General features: G+C 44.3%; 1 protein-coding gene across 1 annotated transcript; it reads left to right on the top strand.

Annotated features, from left to right (window-relative positions):
- Nucleotides 1–1,852: 1,852 nt before the first annotated feature.
- LOC149469651 (phospholipase A2 inhibitor and Ly6/PLAUR domain-containing protein-like) lies at nt 1,853–19,954 on the top strand. Its single transcript, XM_089668853.1, has 5 exons — nt 1,853–1,960; nt 7,048–7,161; nt 12,810–12,956; nt 15,454–15,594; nt 19,661–19,954. The coding sequence occupies exons 1-5, from the start codon at nt 1,909–1,911 to the stop codon at nt 19,852–19,854; spliced, it is 648 nt and encodes a 215-aa protein (XP_089524979.1). The 5' UTR covers nt 1,853–1,908; the 3' UTR covers nt 19,855–19,954.
- The last annotated feature ends 4,516 nt before the right edge of the window (nt 19,955–24,470 follow it).

Below are 24,470 nucleotides of genomic sequence, written 5' to 3'. Positions count from 1 at the left end.
TACCCCCCCCTTATGTATTATACTTAGAGATCATATCCCCCTTATGTATTATACATGGAGATCATGTCCCCCCCTTATGTATTATACATGGAGATCATATCCCCCCTTATGTATTATACTTAGAGATCATATCCCCCTTATGTATTATACATGGAGATCATATCCACCTTATGTATTATACATGGAGATCATATCCCCCCCCCTTATGTATTATACATGGTGATCATATCCCCCCTTATGTATTATACATGGAGATCATATCCCCCCCTTATATATTATACATGGAGATCATATCCCCCCCTTATGTATTATACATGGAGATCATATCCCCCCCTTATGTATTATACATGGTGATCATATCCCCCCCTTATGTATTATACATGGTGATCATATCCCCCTTATGTATTATACATGGAGATCATACCACCCCCCCTTATGTATTATACATGGAGATCATATCCCCCCTTATGTATTATACATGGAGATCATACCCCCCCTTATGTATTATACATGGTGATCATATTCCCCCCTTATGTATTATACATGGAGATCATATCCCCCCTTATGTATTATACATGGAGATCATATCCCCCCTTATGTATTATACATGGAGATCATATTCCCCCCTTATGTATTATACATGGAGATCATATTCCCCCCTTATGTATTATACATGGAGATCATATCCCCCCTTATGTATTATACACGGTGATCATATCCCCCTTATCTATTATACATGGAGATCATATCCCCCTTATGTATTATACATGGTGATCATACCCCCCTTATGTATTATACATGGAGATCATATCCCCCTTATGTATTATACATGGAGATCATATCCCCCCCTTATGTATTATACATGGAGATCATATCCCCCCTTATGTATTATACATGGAGATCATATCCCCCCCTTATGTATTATACATGGAGATCATATCCCCCCCTTATGTATTATACATGGAGATCATATCCCCTCTTATGTATTATACATGGTGATCATACCCCCCTTATGTATTATACATGGAGATCATATCCCCTCTTAATCTCCTCTTCTCAAGAGACAATAAATTCAGTTCCTCTGATCTTTCCTTATAGCTGAGCTCCTCCATGCCTCTTATCAGTTTGGTTGCCCTTCTATGTGCTTTCTCCAGTTCCCCAATGTTCTATCTATTAATTTTTTAGACAGGACCACTACGCGCTTTGCATATATATATTGTCCATTCACATCGGCAATACTGGATATCCACCTGATAGTAGCTCCATGAATAAGTCACCAGAAAAAAATCCAATATTGTGTAGTATTTTTATTTTAGCCAATGGTTAAGCATATAAAACAGCTCAGTCCAATCAGCATATCAATAAAATTGGTAAGCCAGTAACATGTAAATGTATATTAAAATTAGTAAAAATTCCTGCTGGGAAATGACCCCATAGGATAACATGGAGGGGTGCTTGGAAGCCTGTAAAAAAAAAACCAAAAAATGCCTGACGCTCCTAAAAGTCGTTGCCAGGGGCGGACTGACAACTCATGGGGCCCCCGGGCAATAGGGGATCATGGGGCCCCTGTGTCCTTGGCCAAACTCAGAAAAGCCTATGAAAAAGGTACCAGGGGCATCTCATGGGGCCCCCTACTGACCCCGTCTCTCGGGCAGTGCCCGAGTTTCCAAATGATCAGTCCGCCCCTGGTCGTTGCAAAAAACGCCCTGTGTGTAAAAAAACACCCCCTGAATCCGACATATGGAGAAGAAAACTGAATGATTATTTGAGTGAAACTTTTGACCTCATAAAGTACCGTTTGATAGTTTATCAGATGCTCTTATCATTTCACTGAAGTTAATTATTGATCACCTTTGTATAAACGAGCCTGCATCATTTCTGGGGCATCCTTGCCTGTTACCTTTCACCATGAATTCATTCTTTGCTGTCCTGTACCTCATTGCAGGTCTTGTGGCACCAGGTGAGTCTGTTTTTAAGGAATTCACATTTGCACATTCATCAGTGTCAGAGGCGGACTGACAACTCATGGGGCCCCTGGGTAATAGGGGATCATGGGGCCACTGTGTCCTTGGCCAAACTCAAAAAAGCCTATGAAAAAGGTACCAGGGGCATCTCATGGGGCCCCCTACCAGGGGTGGACTGACAACTCATGGGGCCCCCCGGGCAATAGGGGATCATGGGGCCCCTGTGTCCTCTCCCACACTCAAACAAGCCTATGAAAAAGGTACCAGAGGCATCTCATGGGGCCCCCTACTGATCCGAGTGCCCGAGTACCTGAATGGTCAGTCCGCCCCTGTCCCCTACTGACCCCGGGCCCTCGGCAGTGCCCAAGTTTCCAAATGGTCAGTCCGCCCCTGATCAGCGTATTTCATAGAAACATCGTACATACGTTATTTTATTTAAAAAAAATGCTTCCTAATTTTCTTTTTTTTTGCTTTTGCAAACTTAAATTTTTTTTTTTTATTTTTTATTTTTTTTATAATGCATATGGATGTGTTGTTTGTGTGTTTTCTGGTTGCCTGACTCCCAGTGAAATAGGTGACGTGTGCATTTTTTGACACATTTTATGTTTTACAAAACATTTTTTTTTAGGCTCCATGCACACTAGCTTTTTTTAAACTCTTAGAAGCTGTTATCAGTTTTTGTTTTTTTTTCTTCTCCTAGAAGCTAGTGTTCTCCTATGTCTCCGTACATGCTCATTTAGGCAATTAGCATTTTGTGAGCTTCAGCTTCTAGGAACAGAAAGAAAAAAATTTGTTTTTGTAGAGTTTTTTGGAGCGTTTTTCAAGCAGAAAAAGATGTTAAACTCCCCTAAACACCACTAAAACGCTCCTAACAGCTTTTTTTCGTTTTTTTTCCTACATGTACTGTAATCCTCCACGCACATTAGCATTTTAAGCTCAAAAAACGCTGAATAAAAAACACTGGTAATAGCGGGTTTTTTTTAGCAGCGTTTAGGAGTCTTAGCATTTTTTATGTGTTTTTTCAGTACATGTAGGAAATAAAAAGCTAAAAAAAAGCTAAAAAAATCTGTTCATAGTGGTTTAATAGCATTCAGTAGCATTTAGGAGAGTATAGCATTTTTTTCTGCACCTAAATGCTGAAGCTTGAAAAACGCTACTAGCCTAAAATAATGTGCATGGACATATAGGATAAAACTATCTGGTTTCTAGGAGCAGAAAAAAATGCTGATAACAGCTTCTAGGAGCTTAAAAAACGCTAGTGTGAATGGAGCCTAAAAACATTAATAAAACGCTAATGCTCCTAAATGCTCCTAAACACTTCTAAATGCTTCTAAAATGCTACTAAAAACTGCTATTACCAGTGTTTTCATCCAACATTGATCTTAAAAAAAAAAAATGCTAGTGTGCATGGAGCCGTCAGCTCCATGCACACTAGTGTTTTTTTTATAAGCTCCTATGAGCATTTATTTTTCTGCTCCTATTTATTTATTACAGGTACTTATATAGCGCCATCAATTTATGCAGTGCTTTGCATACTGTATATTCATATCAGTCCCTAACCCTCAAGGGGCGTACAATCTAAGGTCCCTAACCCTCAAGGGGCGTACAATCTAAGGTCCCTAACTCATATTCATACATACACATACTGGGGCCAATTTAGACAGGAGCCAATTAACCTACCAGCATGTCTTTGGAGTGTCGGAGGAAACTGGGAGTACCTGGAGGAAACCCACACAGGCACAGGGAGAACATGCAAACTCCAGGCAGGTGGTGCCATGGTTGGGATGTGAACCAACAACCTGAGTACTGTCAGGGGGAAGTGCTAACCATTTAGCCACTGTGCTGCCCATTATACATTTAAAATTTTAACCCACCAGGGATGTTTACTAGACTCTTGTTCGGACAGATTTCAGTGAGTTATTCCTAAAAATTACAGCCTACAATAAAAAAAATACATATTTCCATGCAAAAAATATACCGCTTTGAGCACAGAAATACTGACATAATCATACCGCTAGGGAGGTTAAGGAAGAACAATTTGTGGACTATTATACGTTTATGTTGTGCGTTGATGTCACTGATTTTCGTCATACAGGACGACGCACTATTATCATTTTATTGCGCTCCTTATTAGCGCTTTTTTCACTTATCACTTTATATTGCCATTATCGTTATTTTTAGCGCTGCAATGATATTATAGGTATTTATATATCCTATGGGGTTGATTTACTAAAGGCAAATAGACTGTGCACTTTGCAAAGTGCAATTGCTCCAGAGCCAATCATGTGCAAGCAAAAATGCTGTTTCCTTTTACTTTCCTTGTACGTGATTGGGTATTCTTTGCAAAGTGGAGCTTTACCTCATTTACTAAAATCTGAAGCAACTGCACTTAATAAAAAAGGAGGTGCTGTGGTTGGAATTCGAAGCGACAACCCGAGTACTGCCAGGTGGAAGTAACTAACCATTTAGCCACTGTTATTTAAATTTAAACACAGCAACAAGTCACCCTATAGTAACCCAGAAAAGTTATCCACCTCCACCCTTGAAGGCTAATTAAACAAAATAATAAAACTTTTCCCTAAAACAATCAAATAAACAAAAAGATAAAATAAAACCCACATAAAAAACATAAAACCATAAAAATTGTCCAAAATTCAAAAATTACAAAAATAATAAATAATCCAAAAAAATAATCCAAAAAAATAATCCAAAAATTTATAATCCAAAAAAATGATCCCCACAAGTGTAAATGATAATTTTCTTTCTTCTTTCATCAAAAACTCCTTCTCAATATCCTCAAATCCTGATGACAGTACACCTCAAGAAGAGAAAACTTAACATAGTGTCATACCTTTTGCATAATACAACACACGTGCCACACAGCATGCAAAATCCTTTATAAGTGTGTATACTCTATAGACGAGTATCTATACACATGCCAATATTCTATAGTGAATATAAATATAAGTGAAACACACTTATATAGAAAAGTGTCACAAGCACCATATATAAAAAACAACTCCCAATTAACACTGCAAGTGTGTATTTCAGTGATCCCCTGAACCCAAAACAAACACTCTCCAACTCCTATACTGATGGGTAATTACCCTATATCCAAAACATCAGGGCAGGGCACCACTCTGGGTTAATTTCTCCTCAAAACGATTTTGTCCGATGCTAGGGTTTTTCTTCCATTCTCAAGAAAATCCACAGTCACAGATAATATGTAACATATCCTCCTTTATTGGTAACTCACATAAAATCTGGGTGAAAACAGCTCCTCCTCACAGGGATACAAATGTGGACAGATTCAGGGAAACATTGGCCACACGTTCCCACTTCCAAGATGGCCACGATCGCACTTCCGGTCAACGTCGATACGTCTGACGTCACGTGTCTCTGACGCGTTTCGTCACTTCCTATGACTTTTTCAGAAGGGTAAGGACGTCAGAAAGCGCAATTAAAAGCGCATTTGAGTAAATAAATCACTCCTGGTCATCAGCATCCTAAGGGTAACCTCGGGGATCATCTGGCATATGTCTGCACATCAGTTGATCATCCGGCTGCTACTCTCCAGGTATCCAGGGTAGATCCAATCTAGGTGTAAGTGCTGCCCAGAAGCTAAATCGTGTTATCCTATGTGCCCATGCACTTTATTTTAGGCTGGTAGCGTTTTTAAAGCTTCAGCGTTTAGAAGCAGAAAAAAAGGTTTTTGTAGAGTTTTTAATGGATCATTTTTCTGGCAAATAAAAACTCTCAACGTTCCTAACAGCTTTTTTTTCTACATGTACTGTACAAATGCTAATAAAATGCTAAAGCTCCTAATCACTTCTAAACGCTGCTACAAGCCGGCACAAAAACGCTATTATCAGGGTTTTTCCGCATGGTTATAAGCTCAAAAAAACGCTAGAAAAAAAATCTGGATGAAAAAATGTGTGCATGGAGCCTAATGTACCTAAATGCTCCGAAAGGCTTCTAAATGCTCCTAAAATGCTCCTAAAAATCGCTATTACCAGCGTTTTGTCCAGCGCTTTCTGAGCTTAAAAAAATAAACCAACTAGTGTGCATGGAGCCTAGATTTTTATTAAACTGTTTCAAGGAGATAACACCTGAGAAGAACAGCAGGTGTAAAAGCAATCAGTGTAAAAAAAAAAAAAAAAAAATCTTCATCACCCCTCACAAGTAGTACTGCTAGGGTGACAGTATGTAAAAAAAAACAAAAAAAACATAAATGATAATATAAAAAAAAAATAAAAATGTAAAAAGAAAATTTTTAAAAATTATAATTTTTGGTTATAAACTAATTTGGGTTATTTTTTTTTTTTACTAAAAAGATAATGGAATAAATTTTGGCCAAGATTTATGATGAAATATTATTTATTTGAAAAAAATTTATAAGAAAAACACTTTTTTTCAAAATTTTTGGACTTTTCATTTACATAGCAAAAAAAAATTAAAATCCCAGTGGTGATAAATACCACCAAAATAAAGCTTTATCTGTCTCAAAAAAATGCTAAAAAATTCATATGGGTACAGTGTTGCATGACCGCGCAATTGTCATTCAAAGTGTGATAGCACTGAAAGCTGAAAATCGGCCTGGACAGGAAGGGGGTGAAAGTGTCCGGACTGGAAGTGGTTAAAAAAAAATAGCGTTCCCTCAAGTTTGCTGTAAGTTCCTCCATTCTGATTTAGCGATTCAATTCAGCTAACCCATTCTATCATGGTAGGGGCAACCTTGGTGTTCCGGCATCTGAGTAGAAGCGTAGTGGTCCCTTTTTTAGCCACCAATGGGAAGCCTGGGAAAATTAGGAGAGCCAGTTCTGGGGAAAGCTTGTTATTTTTACAAAACGTTTTATTAGGTTCTGGAAAGATAGAAGTTAAAAGAACATACTATGCATAAGGTGTAATATATATATATATATATATATATATATATATATATTTTTTGTGGGGGGGGGTGGAGGTAAGTTACAATTAAACGATGCGACTAAATTTGCTCTGGACATCAAGGCTTCAAAGACCTCTGATCATGAAAGGGTTAATCATCTGCATATCAGTACCAATGCATCTTCTCTCCTTGCAGGATATGCCCTCCGCTGCATAGAGTGTCCGCACCAAGATTCCGCTTGCACTGATCAGACCGTATTCTGCTCTTCAAAGCTTGCCTGCATATCTGTAGCCTACACTAGCGATGAAGGTAAGGTTCATGGAAAAAGGATTGGAGGAAAATCCTGCTTCATAAAAAAAAAAACCTTTAGCCCCACTGAACTTGCTAAATCTGTTTAAATCAGCGAAATATATTCCATTTGCATCAAAAAACAAATGGAGTTCAATGTCTTACAGTTGTTTGTCTTCAGAAAGTGGCAACAGCCTGTGCAGAAAAGCCTGTTCACTGCCAGCATGCTGCAGAAAAAGACCATTGCTTTCTGGGTGGAAGCAGTGGTCTCTGTACAGAGGTCCGGCACACCCCCTTCTGAGCAGGGGCGGACTGACAACTCATGGGGCCCCCAGGCAATAGGGGATCATGGGGCCCCTGTGTCCTTGCCCAAACTCAAAAAAGCCTATGAAAAAGGTACCTGGGGCATCTCATGGGGCCCCCTACTGACCCCGGGCCCTAGGGCAGTGCCCGAGTTTCCAAATGGTCAGTCCGCCCCTGCTTCTGAGTCATATCTATAGAACATAGCTAAGCTGTTTTTTTTTTTTTGAGTGTAGAGCTCTAGCTCTCCCTTAGTATGGGGTCATGAAAGACTTCTGCAGAGAGACCACTGCTTCCTCACAAAGAGCAAGGGTCCTTCTCTGTAGCATGCAGGTAGGGGTGTGATGTTCATGATACTGAGAAATGTGTGTGCTTGAAAGATTAGATCCCCTGGCACTTTTTTTTAATTCTCCATTAGAGAGATTTCCCCTCACTTGCAGCCCCACTGATAATGGTTTCACCAGACAAGAAGGGAAGGATACTACCCAAAAGAAATACAAATGACTTATGTTAGTAGAGTAAGTGAAGGTTTGAACCCCTGACAGCTTTGTACAGATATATGTGTACTGATCATAGGTGTGCGCAGCCACAGATCCTGTATATGTATACTATATAGCAGGCTCGGACTGGGACAAAAATAGGCCTGGGCATTTTAGATTGAGCAGCCAATTTCCCAGGATGGGGGGGGGGGCGGTGCAAGGGCATTTGATAGGGGCAGTTGGTGACGGAAGGAGTCGATCCTTCGCACAGTGCCCCTAGAGATCTAATCACAGTGCCCCCTATATATTCAAAGAGATGGCCCAATCCAGCAAAAAGACATCCCAATTCAGCAAAGAGACAACCCCATCCAGCAAAGAGACATCCCCATATAGCAAAGATACATCCCAATCCAGCAAAGAGACAAAGATGTCCCAATCAGCAAAGAGACATTTCAAACCACAAAGAGACATCCCAATCCACAAAGAGATGGGATGTCTCTTTGCTGGACAGGGATATCTCTTTGCTGGATGCGGATGTCCCTTCTTTGACTGGGCTGTCTCATTGCTGGATTGGGATGTCTCTTTGCTGGACCCAACTGAGCAAAGGGACATCCCCATCCAACAAAGGGACATCCCCATCCAGAAAAGAGACATCCCTGTCCAGCAAAGAGACAGCCCTGTCCAGCAAAAAGACATCCTGTTCAGCAAAGAGACATTCATCCAGGTAAAGAGACAGCCCCTCCAGTAAAGAGACAGCCCATCCAGCAAGGAGACAGCTCAACCAGCAAAGAGACAGCCAAATCCAGCAAAGAGACAGCCCATCCAGCAAGGAGACAGAAAAGAGACAGTCCATCCAGTAAGGAGAAAGCTCAACCAGTAAAGAGACAGCCTGTCCAGCAAAGACACAGCCCAGTCCAGCAAAGAGACAGCTCATCCAGCAAAGTGACAGTCCAGTCCAGCAAAGAAACATCCCATTCAACAAAGAGGCAGCCTGTCCAGCAAAGAGGCAGCCCGTCCAGCAAAGAGACAGCCCGTCCAGCAAAGAGACAGCCCATCCAGCAAAGAGACAGCCCATCCAGCAAGGAGACAGCTCAAACAGCAAAGAGACAGCCAAATCAAGCAAAGAGACAGCCCATCCAGCAAGGAGACAGCAAAGAGACAGTCCATCCAGTAAGAAGACAGCTCAACAAGTAAAGAGACAGCCCATCCAGCAAAGACACAGCCCAGTCCAGCAAAGAGACAGCTCGTCCAGCAAAGTGACAGTCCAGTCCAGCAAATAAACATCCCATTCTGCAAAGTGGCAGCCCATCCAGCAAAGAGGCAGCCCGTCTAGCAAAGAGGCAGCCCATCCAGCAAAGAGGCAGCCCGTCCAGCAAAGAGACAGCTCATCCAGCAAAGTGACAGTCCAGTCCAGCAAAGAAACATCCCATTCAACAAAGAGGCAGCCCGTCCAGCAGAGAGGCAGCCCGTCCAGCAAAGAGACAGCCCGTCCAGCAAAGAGACAGCCCGTCCAGCAAAGAGACAGCCCATCCAGCAAGGAGACAGCTCAAACAGCAAAGAGACAGCCAAGTCAAGCAAAGAGACAGCCCATCCAGCAAGGAGACAGCAAAGAGACAGTCCATCCAGTAAGAAGACAGCTCAACCAGTAAAGAGTCAGCCCATCCAGCAAAGACACAGCCCAGTCCAGCAAAGAGACAGCTCGTCCAGCAAAGTGACAGTCCAGTCCAGCAAAGAAAAATCCCATTCAGCAAAGTGGCAGCCCATCCAGCAAAGAGGCAGCCCGTCTAGCACAGAGGCAGCCCATCCAGCAAAGAGGCAGCCCGTCCAGCAAAGAGGCAGCCCGTCCAGCAAAGAGGCAGCCCATCCAGCAAAGAGACAGCCCGTCAGCAAAGAGACAGCCGTCCAGCAAAGAGACAACCTGTCCAGCAAAGAGACAGCCCATGCAGCAAGGAGACGGCGCAATCCAGCAAAGAGACAGCCCAATCCAGCAAGGAGACAGCCCAATCCAGCAAGGAGACAGCCCGTCCAGCAAGGAGGCAGCCAATCCAGTAAAGAGACAGCCCATCCAGTAAAGAGACAGCTCAACAAGCAAAGAGACAGCCCGTCCAGCAAGGAGACAGCTCAATCCAGTAAAGAGACAGCCTGTCCAGCAAAGTGACAGCCCAATTCACCCCAACCCCCCCCCTACACACACCGCTGCTATAGAGGGGGCAGTGTGGCTGCACTGCACTCACCTTCCTCCCCAGTGTCATGGTTAGGAGAGATCCCGCCATGGTCAGTGCAGTGTATTCCCAGCGGCCGGCCTGGGAGGTGTGTCCCCTGCTAGCAGGTCCTCTTCTGCACCCCCTAGTTTGCCGAAACCGGCCCTGCTGTGGGCACGGCCGCAAAGCGGGAGGCAAGCAGTGGCTGCGGTCTGTGTTAACCCTGTCCAGAATGCGGTTGCCAATTACCTCCCGCTGTGCGACCTGGTCAACCACAGGCCTCACTTCCTAGGACACACGGCCCTGGCCCACCGGACAAATGCCCGGTGTGTCCTATGGCCAGTCCGGGCCTGCTATATATGGAATATTTGTGTGTATGTGTATGTATGTATGTATGTGTATATATATATGTGTATATATATATATATATATATATATATATATATATACACAATCTTCCTTGCAGCATTCTACCCGCCGGCACGTTACTCGCCTGCAGATTCAGAATGAAGGAGAAATACTTCCATACTTCCCTTATAAGCAGAGTCACTCAGTGGGAGATCTTTCCCATCCCCCACACAGCAATATTGCATGGGGTGATTAGGGTGTGTCCAGGCACATCCAGCACACCCTATGTGAATCTCCGAATCACAACAGTAACAAGTTTCAATGAATCTGAAATTAATTATAATGAATACAACAAATTAATTTGTAGCCATTCAGATGACAGGATGCGATAGTTTGGGCCTTTTATTAATGTTTCAAACATCCAAAATAACATAACAACATAACAAATGATCCTAATTGATTCAAATCAATTTGTTTTTACTCTAGTGAGCGTAGCGTGAATATTCTAAAAAAATCAGCCAATTCTTTTTGCATTAAAGCGATAGTAAAGGCTGAAGGTTTTGTATTCTATATATGAAGGTAAAAAAAACCTTCTGTGTGCAGCAGTGTCCCCAGCCCCCTCAATACTCACCTAAGCCTCATTTAGATCCAGCGATGTGAATGACAGCCTTGGCTGCCCAGGGTCTCTGCCTCCTCATTGGCTGAGACAGAAAGGGGGAGCCATTGACTTCTGCTGCTGTCAATCACAGTGAGTCAGCCAATGAGAGGAGGTGGGGCCAAGACGAATGAATGGACACATGGAGCAGTGGGTGCCCCCATAGCAAGATGCTTGCTGTGGGGGCACCCTACAGACAGAAGGAGCTAGTAGAGTCTGCGGGGGACCCGAGAAGAGGAGGATCTGGTTGCTCTCTGCAAAACCACTGCACACAGCAGGTAAATGTCACGTTTGTTATTTTTGAGTTTAGGGATGAGTTTTAATGATAAAAAATTACTTTTTTTTAAAAAGATTGTACTCTTGACTGTATATCATGAGGTGTTATTCATTCTTTGAGTTAGAATACTGAAAGGTCCACTTTAGAGGCTTATCCCACATACAACAGACATTTTCAGCTGGTTGATGCTTGTGATTTGACAGCTATGTCTTTTGGCCCTCATACAGCTAAAAGCAAGCAAAAAGCCAGTGGGTGGCTCACCAGCATCCATCAAAATCAGCAATAACAGTGTCATCATGGAGCATTTTTGCTTCATTTCTTTGTTTGGGTTTCGTAGCCAGTAGTGAGCTGTAGTCAGTCTGTCTCTTCAACAGGAGATATTCTCTAGCCAAGGTGTGTATTTTCTAAGTCACATGCTGGTTATGCTTTCTCCAGCAGGGTGTGCTAGAGAGGTATCATTCTGTGTTACAGATGTTTGATGGTCTGGTTCAGGGGTCTCCAAACTTTCTAAACAAAGGTTCAATTTACTGTCCTTCCAACTTCAGGGGGGCTGGATTGTGGCCAGTGGGAGTAGAATATGTCCTGGCATCAGTGGGAGTAAACAATGTCCCATCTTTGGTATTAGGGTGAGAAATAGTGCCCCATCGCTGGTATCAATGGGAGAGAAATAGTTCCCCAAGTGGTGCCCCAATTTTGGTGTCAATTGGCAGAGTGCTGTATCATATTATTGGGAGTAATAGAGCCCCATTGTTGGTGCCAGTGGGAGAAGGGATGCCCCAATTTTGGTGTCAATTTGCAGAGTGTCTCATATTATTGGGAGTAATAGAGCCACATTGTTGGTGCCAGTGGGAGGATTAGTGCCCCATTGTTGGTGTCAGTGGGAGGATTAGTGCCCCATTGTTGGTGTCAGTGGGAGGATTAGCGCCCCATTGTTGGTGTCAGTGGGAGGATTAGCGCCCCATTGTTGGTGTCAGTGGGAGGATTAGCACCCCATTGTTGGTGTCAGAGGGAGGATTAGTGCCCCATTGTTGGTGTCAGAGGGAGGATTAGCGCCCCATTGTTGGTGTCAGTGGGAGGATTAGCGCCCCATTGTTGGTGTCAGTGGGAAGTAAAGTGCCTCATATCAGTGAGAGGAGAGTGCCCCAAGGACCGAGCTTCCAGCCCCTGGGTCACAGTTTGGAGATCACTGGTCTAATCCAATCTCTCTCAAGCTTTTTTCAGTCTAGACCCCCTTTAAATTTCTGCACCCTATAATGTAAAAAAATGAATAGTTTTACAGACGGCAGCAACATTCACACATGTACAACACCCAATGTTAGAGGTGAATTCTTCTTCCAAAGCAAACACAACTTTGCTCAATTCTGGTACTGACTAGTATTCTCATTTTTTTTTTGTTGCATTTTTTACAGGATCGGAAGAAAATATTAATCTTTACAGAGGTTGTGCTGATAAGAGTCTTTGTGGAAAATCTGGATCGTTTGCTGCCCAATCCATGAAAATCAGATATAGTAGCACATGCTGTGAATTCGACGACTGCACACCGCACACTCCTTCTTGTATGTAGCAACACTGATGCCACCTACCTAAAGTATGACTGGTGTATGACTGGTGTATGACTGGTGAATGACTGGTGAATGACTGGTGTATGACTGGTGTACGACCGGTGTATGACTGGTGTACAACTGGTGTACGACTGGTGAATGACTGGTGTACGACTAGTGTATGATGATTAGTGTATGACTGGTGTATGACTGGTGTACGACTGGTGAATGACTGGTGTACGACTAGTGTATGATGATTAGTGTATGACTGGTGTATGATTGGTGTACGACTGGTGAATGACTGGTGTATGACTGGTGTATGACTGGTGTACGACTAGTGTATGATGATTAGTGTATGACTGGTGTATGACTGGTGTATAACTGGTGTATGACTGGTGTATAACTGGTGTACGACTGGTGAATGACTGGTGTATGACTGGTGTACGACTGGTGTATGATGATTAGTATATGACTGGTGAATGACTGGTGTATGACTGGTGAATGACTGGTGTATGACTGGTGTATGACTGGTGAATGACTGGTGTATGACTGGTGAATGACTAGTGTATGACTGGTGTATGACTGGTGAATGACTGGTGTATGACTGGTGAATGACTAGTGTATGACTGGTGTATGACTGGTGTATGACTGGTGAATGACTGGTGTATGACTGGTGAATGACTAATGTATGATTGGTGTATGACTGGTGAATGACTGGTGTGGAGCATGTCATGTAGTTACCCCTGCATCTCTTACTGGTGCAGGAATATCAAAGAAAATATGGGGCTGCCATTGCTTGATTCCTGGCTGGACAGCAGGACAACTAATACTTTGAGAAGGAGAGGTCAGCAATAGCACCCTCCATATTTATTTAAAGAGTTAATAATAACAGTACAATCAGTCTGTATATGCAGTAAAGCATGCTTGTTATACTCACTGTGGAACCTAAGGGGTTAATCCTCTGCATTGTGTAAAAAGGCTGTTTGATCCTGTCTTCTTCTACTGTCCCCAATCCATCTGCTAATAGTACAGAGCTTTAGAAGTCACTCTGCACATGCTCAATTAAGTGTGTAGGGCTAGAGAGTTTTTTTCTCTTCAGGAGGGTGCATGTGATTATAGCACAGGGCCAATCAGCACCATCCAGCCAGAGGGTCAGGGGTTATGCAGCCTCATATGAAAGTCAGAGCAGAATGAAAACTCCTCCTACAAGCTGTAACCAGTGCTCTGCTGGACACTGATAGAAGTCACAAGACTGCTATATACTGCTGATGAGAAAAGGTATTTAGCAGTTTACATTCACAGTTCTATGTACTATGGGAGACCAGATATAGTGAATGCAGGGTCTGGGGAGACCAGATATAGTGAATGCAGGGTCTGGGGAGACCAGATATAGTGAACGCAGGGTTCGGGGAGAGCGGATATAGTGAATGAGGGGTCCGGGGAGAGCGGATATAGTGAATGCAGGGTCTGGGGAGACCAGATATAGTGAATGAGGGGTCCGGGGAGAGCGGATATAGTGAATGCGGGGTCTGGGGAGACCAGATATAGTGAATGCGGGGTCCAGGGAGAGCAGATATAGTGAATGCAGGGTCCGGGGAGACCGGATATAGTGAATGCAGGGTCCAGGGAGACCAGATATAGTGAATGCAGGGTGCGGGGAGACTGGATATAGTGAATGCAGGGTCCTGGGAGAGCAGATATAGTGAATGCAGGGTCTGGGGAGACCAGATATAGTGAATGCAGGGTCCGGGGAGACTGGATATAGTGAATGCAGGGTCCTGGGAGAGCAGATATAGTGAATGCAGGGTCCGGGGAGAGCGGATATAGTGAATGTAGGATCCGGGGAGACCAGATATAATGAATGCAGAGTCCAGGGTGACCAGATATAATGAATGCAGAGTCCGGGGAGAGCGGATATAGTGAATGCAGGGTCTGGGGAGACCGGATATAGTCAATGCAGGTATCGAGGAGATCAGATATAGTGAATGCAGGGTCCGGGGAGACCAGATATAGTGAATGCAGGGTCCGGGGAGACCAGATATAGTGAATGCAGGGTCCTGGGTTTACTAACACTTTAATGACAGATTTCCTCAAAGTGGTATTAACCACTTGAATTCCAGAAAGTTTTACACCCTACATGATTGCTGCGCTGTGCTACTCTAACTGAAAATTGTTCGGTCATCCAACACCGTACCCAAAGGAAATATGTATAATTTTTTTCACACAAATAGAGCTTTCTTTTGGTGGTAATTAATCACCATAGTTTGTTTTTATTATATAAAGAAAAATTACAGAACATTTGGGGAAAAAAGGATTTCTTTTATAAGATTTTGCAAACAAATAATCTTTCTTCATAAATTTAGGCTGAAATGTATTCTGCTACATTTCTTTGGTCAAAATAACCCAAATCAATATATATTAATTGGTTTTCTGTGAAAGTTATAGTTAAAGATTGTATGAGATATTCGTGATTGGGTTTGGATATATGTTAATGTTCTTTTTCTTAATTTAGTACCACCTTCGAACAACAAAGAGAATGGTAAAAGTTGCCCATACTGTGTGTCCGGAGACAGGTTAAACTGCGTAGCCACTGGGAACATGATCTGCACAGGGGATGAGACTATATGTGCATTATACAATAGAGAAGCAGCAGGTAAGAATAATTTTACATTTTTCGAATTCTTTTAGGGCCAGTGTACACTCCATGCGTTTCAGCTGCTTTTTTTCTGCATCCAAAATGCACAGAGGGAAGGTTATATGGTTGTCAATGTCATAGTTCACATCAGTGCTTGCAGTTCCGGTGCGTTCCGGTGCATTGTAGGAAAGTGTCATTTCTTCATTGTTGTCACATGAAAAGAGAGAATCAAATATGGACAAAAATGTGAGGGGGGACTCACTTCTGGGAGATACTGTATATACCAGTGATGGCGAACCTTTTTGAGCCCGAGTGCCCAAACTGCAACACAAAACCAACTTTTTTATTTCAAAGTGCCAACACTGGAATTAATCACTTGCCTACCGGGCACTTCTACCCCCTTCCTGCCCAGGACAATTTTCAGCTTCAAGTGCTGTTGCTCTTAACAATGACAATTGTGCGGTCATGCAACACTGTAACCATATGCAATTTTTATCATTTTTTCACACAAATAGAGCTTTTTTTGGTGGTATTTAATCACCACTGGGTGTTTTATTTTTTGCACTATAAATGAAAAAAGAGCAAAAAATTAAAAACATAAAAGGTTTCCTTTGTTTCTATTCTAAAATTTTGCAAACAGGTAATATTTCTTCTTTGATGTGCGTTGGTGAGGCTGCACTGATAGGCAGCACTGATGGGCATTGATGAGGCGGCACAGATAGGTAGCACTGATGAGGCGGCACTGGTGAGCATTGATGAGGAGGCTCTGATGATGCACTGATATGCAGGAAATGATGGGCACTTATAAGCGGCACTGACTGATAGCACCAACTGGAGGCACTGACAGACGGCACTGACCGGCGGCACTGCTGGGCATCATTGATGGGTGGCACTGATGAGCAGCACTAATGAGGTGTCACAGATAGGTGGCACTGATTGGTGGCACTGATAGGCGACACTGATAATGGGTACTGATAGACAGCACTGATAGGTGGCACTGACTGACATCACTGCTGGGCACTGACTGGTGGCACTGCTGGGCACTGACTGGCACAACCGCTGGGCACTGACTGGTGGCACTGACTGGCAGCACTGCTGGGCTGCACTGATGGGTGGCACTGGTGGGCACAGGAGGGTGGCACTGGTGGGCACAGGTGGGTTGGCACAGGTGGGTGGCACTACTGGGCACAGGTAGGTGGCACTTCTGGGCACAGGTGGGCGGCACAGGTGGGCACAGGTGGGTGCATTGCTGGGTACAGGTGGGCGCACTGCTGGGCACAGGTGGGCGGAACTTGTGTGTGGGACTGCTGGGCACCGATCATCAGGGCACTGATGATCAGTGACCCTGATGATCGGTGCCGATCCTCGCTCTGACAACTGCCGGTTTTCGGCAGTACTTTCCTCACGATCTGACAGCGTGAGGAAAGTACAGCCGAGAACCGGCATTTGCATTTCCCGGTGATCAGCGTGTCATTGGACACGGCTGATCACGTGGTAAAAGGCCGCTGTGATTGGCCTTTTACCACGTCACGTGATCAGCTGTGACCGTAGGACACAGCGATCACGGAGATCGCCCGGTGCGCGCCCTCGGGGGTGCGCAGGAGAGCGCGTTCTTCCTCTTCTTCCTGGCGTGCCCACTGAGATGGCTCTGCGTGCCATAGGTTCGCCATCACTGGTATATACTGTAGTTCGTTTTATTAGTCAGGCATTCTCTCACTGCATTTTGTCCACGTTGTTTTGCTGTTTGCTGATGGATTTTGTTTCTCTGTAAATAAACTTCATTTAACCACCTGCTGACCGCTCACAGTAAATATACTGCGAGCGGAAGGCAGGTACAGGCACAAACACATACATGAAACAACACGAGTTTGGCAGCTGATTTCAGCCAATGATCAGCTGATCGGCTGTGTCCAATCACACACAGAGTTCTGTGTTTACAAAAATGTGAGGGGTGGACTCATTTCTGGGAGATACTGTACAATATGTACAAAATGAGGAACATGGACATACCAGGTAGATAAACAAGGTAGGTATTAGAGATGCAGGGAACGAGGAACCAGGACTGGGATCAGGAACAAGGGAAACAGACAAGAGGTAAAGGGTCAGGGGCGGACTGACCATTTGGATAATCGGGCACTGCCCGAGGGCCCGGGGTCAGTAGGGGGCCCCATGAGATGCATACAAAAAAGGAAGGTTGTGAAAAGAGATTCACAGAAAAACGGCTACATAATGAACAGAACGTGACACTTAGGAAATAATTTCCAAAAATTATGCTTTATTACACATATATAAATATGACATATGGGCATTCGCCCTGGTTTACCATCACCTCAGTATGAGACAATACACACAGACCTAAAACCATTTAAAATGACACCAGAACCGGTCTAAATGTATGTGCAGCAGGGAAAATGGCTACATGAGTCTAGTGTCCCTGTAGCACAAACACACAGGTGAACACTTCCCTAGGGAGGTGTATCCAAAAATTATGCCAAGGGCATACCATAATAGAGGATATAAGGGATTAAGCAGTAGCCATAATGGCAAATCCCTATCAAGGAATCCAAAAATTATGCTATAAATGTGTATATCACATGTATGCAATAGAGCAAGCACAATATGCGTCAAAAAGGAGAGTAGCAGGCCTCAGGCCTGTATGAAGGAAGACATAAATGTCAAATATTTTATACAATACATTCCTGTGCCGGCACAAGTGGTTGGGGCCCATTCATCTGTAATATAGATGGCTGTTTCCTAGAGCTCTTGGATGGGAATAAGCCCCATTTATTTCCAGGATGGAGGAAAAGATGCACACAGCAGCATTCTGCTTGAAATGGTTTCTTCACCACTATATGTGGACTATACACCACTTTTGTAGGAAAAAACAAGACACATCCCAAAGACTCTTCTGCCTGTTGAAATATATATGGTGGTATATCTTGTTTCCTATACAAGGCACCATGATGTCCCCATCCTGTAGTGAAACAAACAATATGTGGGAAGTCACTGACAGAGCTAACACTCTATGGAAGATATATAGGTCATATAGATCACAGAGGACCATATATCTAATGTCCTGTAACGATCCACTCACCACCTGTGCTATGGATAACAGGAATGAAAGGGAAGTCCTTCATAGGTACTACCATACAGGGCCAAGGCGGCCAAGGAACCACCGCTGACATCCGCCGATATACCGCGGGTTCCAGCCCCTTCTCGGCGCTTGTGCTGCTTAAGCTTGCCTCATGGCTTGTGAAGATGGCTTCCTCCTTATGGGTCAGCGTGCGTTCCACCTAGTGCACATGACCGGAAGTGACGTATCTGACGTATGACGTCAACGCGTTTCGCCGATGGGCGTATCTCACTCAGCTTCGTCAGGACCCCATGAGATGCCCCTGGTACCTTTTTCATAGGCTTTTTTGAGTTTGGGCAAGAACACAGGGGCCCCATGATCCCCTATTGCCCGGGGGCCCCATGAGTTGTCAGTCAGCCCCTGCAAAGGGTACAGGATGCAAGGCATGAGCAAGATCAAGATCAGGAGCAGGATAAAAATGGCATACAGTATTTGACAGTAAGCAAGGCAAAACACTGACATAACGTGTAATGACAGAGGAGGAACTATATACCTGCCCAGCAGCCAGCATCAGATACTAAATACTAGAAACTGCTGGTTGCTTAGAGACACCCGCTGGTGGGCACTGGAACTTCAACCTCCCGCTAGTTCCACCAGCAAGTGATTCGGGCCCTGATATTCTTTCTCTGTCTTCCTTTCTTTTTCACCCCCTCCCACTTCTTTCTCTCTACCCAATACCCCCTCTCCTCTCTCCCTTTCCTTCTACTTATTTCTCCTTTCCTTTCTCCTTCTCTCTAACCCTTCCTTACCCCATCTCTGTCTCTTCTTCACCCACCCATTCTTTCTCCTTCTTCTCCTCTCCAAGTTTGTCTCCCTTTCTTTTTATAATATCCACCTCCCTCTCCTCTCTGCCTCTCTGAGTAAGGATTCTTTTTAATATACAGAGGCTCCTTATGTACCTCAGATTTTTTTGTACTGCTTTAGATCTATTTTTAATCTTTTATATTTCAGCTGGACAATACGGTAAGGAACTATCTATCCGTGGTTGTGCCTCAAAAAGTTTCTGTGACCTGGGAACCTGGAAGCAGGATTTTGGTGTTTATACTGTAACATTAGAAGCTACATGTGGTGCCAGCACAGCATTATATTCTGTCTTAACGCTTCTCATATTGGCTACGGTCTCACTGATAGTGAATGTGTTTTAGGTTTTTCCCTTTTTTGATGTCAGATATTTGTCTGCTCAAATATTAGGTTTAAAGGGGAGCTCGAAAATCCATTAATAAAAAGGAAAACTGTAATACTGTTCATGTGTCTCTCTGTGTATTTTTATGCACCAGTTGAAAGTTAAATTGATAAAGCCCATCTTGTGTGACTTGGCCCATCTTGTATGACTTGGCCCATCTTGTGTGACTTGGCCCATCTTGTGTGACTTGGCCCATCTTGTATGACTTGGCCCATCTTGTGTGACTTGGCCCATCTTGTGTGACTTGGCCCATCTTGTATGACTTGGCCCATCTTGTGTGACTTGGCCCATCTTGTGTGACTTGGCCCATCTTGTGTGACTTGGCCCATCATGTGTGACTTGGCCCATCTTGTGTGACTTGGCCCATCTTGTGTGACTTGCCCATCTCGTGTGACTTGGCCCATCTTGTGTGACTTGGCCCATCTCGTGTGACTTGGCCCATCTCGTGTGACTTGGCCCATCTCGTGTGACTTGGCCCATCTCGTGTGACTTGGCCCATCTCTTATGACTTGGCCCATCTCGTGTGACTTGGCCCATCTCGTGTGACTTGGCCCATCTTGTGTGACTTGGCCCATCTTTTATGACTTGGCCCATCTTGTATAACTTTTTTGAGAACAAAATTTAAGTCAACTGTGATCCTTCCCCAAAACAATAAGCGAGCGCAAATGTATATAAGTGTATACAGGCAGCTGCTAGCACCTCAGGACATAGGTAACGATCCCAATGGAAATAAGTAAATAAATAAAGTGCAGCGCTATAAACGTATAAATAATATAAATGATCAATGCAGACTATTAAAGTGCTATTCAGTGCAATTGTGTATAAAAGTGAATAAATAAATGTCCGTATATATCTCAAATCTCATCAATAGCAAAAATGACCAGTGATAGTTCTCAGGTTAAATCGCAAAACATCCAAGTGAAAAAAGTGCAGATGTGTGTATATCCACAGAGGGAATCCACCACCTCTGATGGGTGTACACTCACCAGAAATTAGATGTAAGCAGGCATTGGTTACAGTCTGTCACATCCGGGTGCAGGAGCAGAGAAGCAGTTTAGGGGTTAATCCTCCAGCATCCTCTATGTACCAGTGGAGCGGGTATCCCTTGTCCTGGGGAAGATAGCAAAGTGGCCATCATATTTCACAAATAATTCCACAACTGCATAAGCAATGGCAGTAGGGGCAGGTATTTCCAATACTGTATTTTCATCTTTTGTAATGTTTTCATTTTCTGTTACAAATACCTGTTAAGTACATCTTTCATGAGATGGTGCATGTCAACTTCTTGTACATGAACAGAGCCAGTAAGGCTGGAAGTGTGTGGGTGGTAGTTGAGTCTGAATTTGTGAAATATCAAGGAACATATGGTGATGCACTATGGGCCGTGTACAAACCACATTTTTCATGAGATGGTGCATGTCAACTTCTTGTTTTCTAAGGGTGCCAAAGGTAGATGTGGTTTGTACACGACCAGAGCCAGTAGCATTGCCATGAAATGCTCCAAAAGCAGCATCTACATAAGCCCATAGTGCATCACCATATGTTCCTTGATAATGTTCCTCCTACGACCTCCCTCCCCCTCCATCCTACGCTCCCTCACCCACATCTTTAATCTCTCCCTCTCCTCCGGCACTTTCCCCTCCCCTCTGAAACATGCACACATCACCCCCATACTTAAAAAGCCCTCCCTGGACCCCAATGACCCGAACAACCTCAGACCCATCTCCCTGCTCCCAATTACATCCAAACTCCTCTAGCACCTAGTCTACACCCGCCTAAGCTCTCACCTCAACGACAACAACCTCCTCAATCCCCTACAGTCCGGCTTCCGTCCCCTACACTCCACCGAAACTGCCTTACTTAAACTCTCCAACGACCTGCTAACCGCCAAAGCTAATGGCCACTATTCAGTGCTCCTACTCCTTGACCTCTCTGCGGCCTTCGACACAGTCGACCACCCCCTCCTCCTCAAAAAACTACACTCCCTTGGCCTCAGGGATTCTGCTCTCTCCTGGCTCTCATCCTACCTGTCACAACGCTCTTTCAGCGTTACCTATAATGCTACCCCCTCACTCCCCCTCTCTGTTGGGGTCCCTCAAGGCTCCGTCCTCGGGCCCCTTCTCTTCTCCATCTACACCTCCTCCCTTGGCCAACTCATACACTCTCACGGCTTCAACTACCACCTATATGCCGAGGACACACAAATCTATCTCTCAACCCCCCATCTCACCACCTCAGTCTCTGCCCGAATAACACACCTACTGAGCAACATATCAGACTGGATGTCGCTCCACTTCCTTAAACTGAACCTCTCCAAAACCGAGTTTCTTGTCTTCCCCCCAGCCCGGACACCACCCCCCATTGACTTCTCCTTCACATCCAACAACGCCAATATCAAACCCGCCCTGCAGGCCAGAGTACTGGGTGTCATTCTGGACTCCAACCTATCCTTCCAGCCCCAAGTCCAATCTTTAAGAAGCTCGTGCAGACTCCACCTCCGCAACATCACCAAAATCCGCACGTTCCTAACCCCAGAAACCACTAAACAGCTCATCCACTCCCTCATCATATCACAACTCGATTACTGCAACTCCCTCCTCACTGGCCTGCCTCACCACTGGCTATCCCCGCTTCAGTCCATCCCGAATACGGCTGCCAGACTCATTCACCTTTCCAACCGCTCCATTTCCGCCACCCCCCTCTGCCAATCCCTCCACTGGCTTCCGATTGCGCAACGGATCAAATTCAAAATCCTAACACTGACATACAAAGCCATCCACCATACTGCCTCGAACTACATCACTGACCTAATATCCAAGTACCACCCAACACGCACTCTCCGCTCCTCACAAGGCCTCCTTTTCTCTAGTTCCCTGGTCTCCTCCTCCCATGCCCGCCTCCAGGACTTCTCCAGGGTGTCACCCATCCTCTGGAACTCCCTGCCTCAACCCATCAGATTATCACCTACTCTCCTCTCCTTTAGGCGCACCCTGAAAACCCATCTCTTCAGGGAAGCCTACCCCACCCCCTGCTAACTTGCCGACCTCCTCCACTCTTCCTACCACTCCATCCCCCACAGCTATCTCCTCCTGTGCCACCATCCCCTCCCTCCTAGATTGTAAGCTCGAAAGAGCAGGGCCCTCGATCCCCTCATGTTTTGCATTGTATTGTTATTGTTCTGTCACATGTTCTGTCCCCCTTTGTAATGTACAGCGCTGAGCGAACTATTGGCGCTTTATAAATACTGTTTAATAATAATATTTCAAAATTTCAGATTTTGACATTGATTGCTAATTTGGAAGTGAAATATGCAGGTTCTAATCCAGGTCCCTTACCTATGCTAAATTGTTTGCTAGGGATAAAGGGTGAAACTGATAATCCCCCCCCCCGAGGAACATGACTGTGTTCAGGTAATACATGAGGACACCATTCTCAGAATACACATGCAACAAAAAGGGTTGACATTAGAGGCAAATGATCTGATGTCAAAGGGAGGTATACCAGGACTCCCATGTCACAGTGCACAGTTCCATGGCATAGTACATTGAGGTTGGCAGGTAGTGAGAGATGAAATAAAGAAAAGATTTTTTGCAAAGGAATTCATCCCTCGATGGGGATGTCTGGTAAGTATAGACTTGGACATAGACCAACATTTGCATCAAAGGTTACACATGAGGTAGCCAAACTGATGAGCATTGACTGGAAGTTCCACATACTCTACCATCCACAGAGTTCTCCTCAGATAGAATGGGCAAATAGGTCCCTGAGGAAAAAAAACTAAGGAAGGCAACAGGTGGGACATTTAAGGGATGAGATAAGGATCACATCTACAAAAGTCACCAAATTTTCCTTTTTGAAATTTTTATGGGCAAGCCATTCCTCACCCCCTGGACAAGAGGTCCTTTATTAGTTATGCCAGGTGATTTACAATTAATCCAGGAAAGACATGTCCAGGAATTGATTAGGATGTCAAATGGTGTATACGGGGTGTCTCTTTTGTTTTCTTTTTTTCCACAGATAATCCAACCCACCCGTACAGGCCAGGAGATCGGGTAGTGGATAAGGACTTTCACAGACACAAGACCGCAGATCCGCCTGGGGGAATCCACCACAATGATGGTTGTGATGAGAATCGCAGTTCTGACTGCTGATTCCAATGTCTGGATACATGCTTCTAGAGTAAAGAGGATCCCAGAACCACTAAAGAACCAGGAGCAACAGACGGAACAGGAAAAGGAGACAGACCTATAAACACTCTCCAGTCTTCAGGATGATGCTTCATCCATAGACAATTGGAAGAACTTTCTTTTGATTGGGTTGTCTCTCATTGATAACTTTTTGGTGGCTTACTGGGCTAGCTACTGCTACTATCACCCAGGAGAATGGCCACCAATCTGTGGCCACAACAGTAAGACTGTGAATGACACTGAACTAATAAAAAAAGAGTAGAAAAGATCGTTGACTGAAAATATGTCACTATTGAAATTTAAGTATACTGTAGGTATGCCAAGCTCTCAGGAATTGAGAGTTGTTGGGTTTGCAGTATGCTCCACCCTAAGACCTGGGGGAATCCACCAC

The sequence above is a fragment of the Staurois parvus genome, unplaced genomic scaffold, assembly GCF_062004578.1.
Source record: "Staurois parvus isolate SC_StPar_1 unplaced genomic scaffold, SC_StPar_1.0 ptg000065l, whole genome shotgun sequence".
Lineage (NCBI taxonomy): Eukaryota > Metazoa > Chordata > Amphibia > Anura > Ranidae > Staurois > Staurois parvus.
This window is presented reverse-complemented; position numbering and strand designations above follow the sequence as displayed.